We start from the raw sequence: 3,923 nt of genomic DNA, 5'->3' as shown, positions 1-3,923 counted from the left end.
AACCATCAAAAACTTATGTGTCTGGAGATTAAAATGGCAAAATTTTGCTATTTCATCCAGCCAATCATTAATTGTTTAATTTTCGCAAAAATTCGCAAAAAATTACTCTGCTTTGTTCAAATTGCGAGATACGTAAGACTTAACGTACCGTAAAGGTAACACGATTTCCACTTGTTTCTTCAACAATGACATATTTGCATATTTATCAAATTCACAGATTTCATCGGACATATATTTTTACATAAGTCACGTGACAATAATTACCAATTAAAGAACAGATATTTATTCCAATCAATATACAAATTATTAGCATGAATATTCTCTCAAATTGTGGGCCAAATTTTATTAACCCGCACCTCAACAAAACCTGCTCAAAACTGCAAAACCAACCAGCACAAAACTTTTACAGTGCCGAAAATTTCAAACCTTTTATCAACTCAAACAACCCATTTTACAAACAAGATGCCACATCACTAAATAGCAAACTTTTTCAAGTTGTCTGCACACCCATTAATCCCACACGGATTAAGGAATAAAATGCCCATACAAACAGAAACAACCCCCCTCGAGACGGGGAATCCTCTGGAACTACTTCGAAACACAAATTGCTTTGTAAATGTTTAAGCGATCCCTTAAGCCGGGTGAAGATTAGCGCTCTCGAGAGAAATTTTGGTGCCAAAAACGATACGTTAAATACTTAAAATTTACTACATACGACTCAGGAGGGGAGCTTGCGAGGTTGATAATAACAGATCCTCATGCCCTTTGGATATGTGGTAGGGTCCTATGAGTGTACTAAAACCCTGAAGTGGTTTGACTCCATGGCCACATTTGCGCCCGCCACACCCACTCAAAAATGCTCAAAAAACGCTTTCACTCCAGTTTTCACTCACTCAAATCCACGCCAAAAATCCAATTTTACTCGGATTTCGAAATTTCTTTCACCATTACACTCCCAGATAGTTGCTTTCTTCAATCCAATATCAAACTCAATTTTGCTGATGATTATTTCGTAGGTATAATTTGTGTTGTTGATTACTACAACAATTCTCATTCAGAATTTTAAATTTTAAAAATACTAAAAATTTCTAAAAAATTGAGTTTGATATTAGATGGAAGAAAGCAACTATCTGGTGAAAGAAATTTCAAAATCCGAGTAAAATTGGATTTTTGGCGTGGATTTGAGTGAGTGAAAACTGGAGTGAAAGCGTTTTTTGCAGTGTGTGCAGGGCAAAAAGGCAGGCAGTGCCGTTTTGTCTGCCTCTTTGCCGTTTTGCCCCACAAAAATGGGTGCCTTTTTGCCTTTTTGCCCTTTTGCTTATTGGGGTGACATGAGACTCAAACACTGTGACAAAATTAAAGTGAAAGTTATTAACTGCGTTACTTTCGATTTTCTTTTAAATTAAGCTGATGACGATGCAAACACACCCATGAAAATATTCAGGAAATATTTAGGAAAAGCATGTTAATTCAAATAATGAAAATATCGACGAAAGTTAGCACCCTAGAATAAAATTTAAAGAACACAATATATTTGGCAATTTGTTTAATACGTTATGAAAAATAACATTACTAATATTCATAAGCACATGAACATTCTTATATAGAATAATAGACGTAACAAAACAAAGAATATTAATGAAGACAGTCACGTATTTTTTAAAGCTTGGTTAATAAATGTAATTTTTCTGGCTTTTTCGACACCTAATCTATTTCGTTTATCTGTAATTGTGTTCGTCATTGCAGAAAATATCCGCTCTAGCCCGGCGCTACTTGCCGGAAGCTCCAATAAAATGCGGCACATTTTAATAAACTCGTCAGAAATTTTTGTGGGATTATCTTGTTGCGCCGTTAACCACCAGTTAATTGGGGAGACGTCGGCCAAGACGCTTTCTTCAAATAAGCAAGGAGAAAATATTGACTCGTCCTTGCATGCCAAATTAAGTGTTAGTGGGAGAAAGTTTTTATCTTGAGTACTGATCCAATCTCGACCATCCTTCTTCATTTCATTACTTAAATCTGCACCTTTAAATTGAAAATCACAGTTAGACTATCATATAGCTCTGATGCATATTGTTGCTGTATTGATGCTAAATTTTAATCCAACTTTACCTCGATAAATAGGATGAATCATACATGCAGCTATTGCAAAGGCAGGAGTACCTTTAGCAAATTTGTCTTTATAATAGCTTTCTGCAAAGAGTTGAGGTAATTCCTTTTTCAATTTTATCCATTCGTGAACTGCATCAAAAATCATAGAAGAATCCTTTTGTAACTAAAATCAATCATAATTAAAACTATTAGTCTCAGTGTCAATATATAAGATATGTCTATCTAAAATAGGGACAAATTTGATTCCCCTATTTAAGGCAATTGCAATTGGTTCCAAGAATTTTATTGAATCATTTGCTTGTCTAAAAATGGACCCATTTTCAATAATCGTTTTCACTTCGTCGTTGACACGGTCATCAGAGCAGGCAATCTCCAGATATTTTCCTTGGTTTGTAATGTAGCTTTTCAGACAATCAATTTGACTGTTCCATCTTGTTTCAGAAGGCAAAACTGGGCGACTATTTTTCAAAGCCGGTGTAACAAAGTCGTGATTCCGAAAACATTTCTGGACTTTAATTATTTTTTGAATAAGTTTTTCAGGAGATGCTTTCTTTCCAACAAGATTAAGAAGGTGTGGATTATCGCCATAACATAAAAGTTCTTTTCCGAGGTCACGTCGCATTTTTTCCATGGTATTGCAATTGTCCGTGACGCATGCTACAATTTTGATAGAAAATTTTTCTTCCGCTTCTTTCCTACAAACTTGAAGCCACTTTGTGCAATTTTCTGCGGTCTTTTCTTCTTCTCCAGGGCATACTGTATCAATAAAATAAACCTTATTTTTCACGAATATCGAATGCGCGATGACGCATTCCTTCTGATTGGTGCTCCATCCGTCTTGATAGTAGCATTCTGGTTTTCAATTTTGCTGATTATATTTTGTTCACATTCTCTGTAGAGATTATCTAACAGATAAGTAGACGCGGTTTTTGGTGTGGGCAGTTTATAACTTGGTCTCAATGATGTAACCCATTCGATGAAATGTTCATTTTCCAAAACGCGAAAAGGTATATTTGATGAGCAAATTGCTTTTTGGAGCTTTTGGTTGATTTCAAGTTGTTGACGATCATTAGTTGAAATAAAGTGGTCTTTGATACTGCTTTGGCTGTAATTTAGCGAAGCTTTTGTTGACGAAGTTGGGAGCATTGAATTTGTCGCAGTAACCGGCGCTGCTAAAATTGTCAATTTTCTTTTCTTGGAGCAATCATTTAAATGTTTGCGCAGCCGATCAGCTTTCGGATTTTTATTTTTCCACTGGCACATTTTACAGCCCCAGAAGTCGTCCCCAATTTCCATATAGCTGTCCCAAATTTGATCTTTCATCCTTCCGCCTTTGTGGGTGCCACTTGATAACTTCTTCTGTTTCGAAGATGGTTCATCGTGGTCATTATCGTCTTCACCGAGTTCACCAGGATCGTAATCTGAAATATTTGACGGATTCGAAGGTTGCCCATCACTTCCGTCTGGATCGTCAGGATTTTGAATCACGTCTTCCAAATGAATTATTGAATCTTCAGACTCTAAATTAAGTAAATAATGGCAAATTAGATAAATCTAATTTAATCAGTTATAGCTCCGAGCGTACCTTCTAATACCTTATTTCTTGACTGTCAAATAAATAAAAACTCATGATGAATCTTTACCTGCAAAAATTAATTGAATAATGATTAATGAAAAACAAAACTAAAACAATTATAAATAAAAAGGATAATGGATAATGAACATATACATACCTTAGTTGAATAACACAACCTATTGACACTTGCCCTTTAGTTAATTTAACCTGAACATTTTATTAGATTGGTTAAATT

The 3,923-nt window shown here is 35.2% G+C and overlaps 1 protein-coding gene across 1 annotated transcript; it reads right to left on the bottom strand.

Moving 5' to 3' along the window:
- Nucleotides 1-1,648: 1,648 nt before the first annotated feature.
- Nucleotides 1,649-3,617, bottom strand: LOC118437710. Its single transcript, XM_035857006.1, has 2 exons — nucleotides 2,113-3,617; nucleotides 1,649-2,025 (listed from the first exon to the last, which is right to left on the bottom strand). The coding sequence occupies exons 1-2, from the start codon at nucleotides 2,255-2,257 to the stop codon at nucleotides 1,649-1,651; spliced, it is 522 nt and encodes a 173-aa protein (XP_035712899.1). The 5' UTR covers nucleotides 2,258-3,617.
- Between the last annotated feature and the right edge of the window lie 306 nt (nucleotides 3,618-3,923).

Source organism: Folsomia candida, unplaced genomic scaffold (genome assembly GCF_002217175.1).
Source record: "Folsomia candida strain VU population unplaced genomic scaffold, ASM221717v1 Fcan01_Sc015, whole genome shotgun sequence".
NCBI lineage: Eukaryota > Metazoa > Arthropoda > Collembola > Entomobryomorpha > Isotomidae > Folsomia > Folsomia candida.
The sequence above is the reverse complement of the archived record's forward strand: the minus strand, read 5'-3'. Positions and strand labels throughout refer to the sequence as shown.

Coding starts and splice junctions, on each gene's coding strand:
- LOC118437710 (XM_035857006.1), bottom strand. CDS start 2,257: ATGATTTTTGATGCAGTTCACGAATGGATAAAATTGAAAAAGGAATTA. Junction 2,026..2,112: donor GATTCATCCTATTTATCGAG/GTAAAGTTGGAT, acceptor TTCAATTTAAAG/GTGCAGATTTAAGTAATGAA.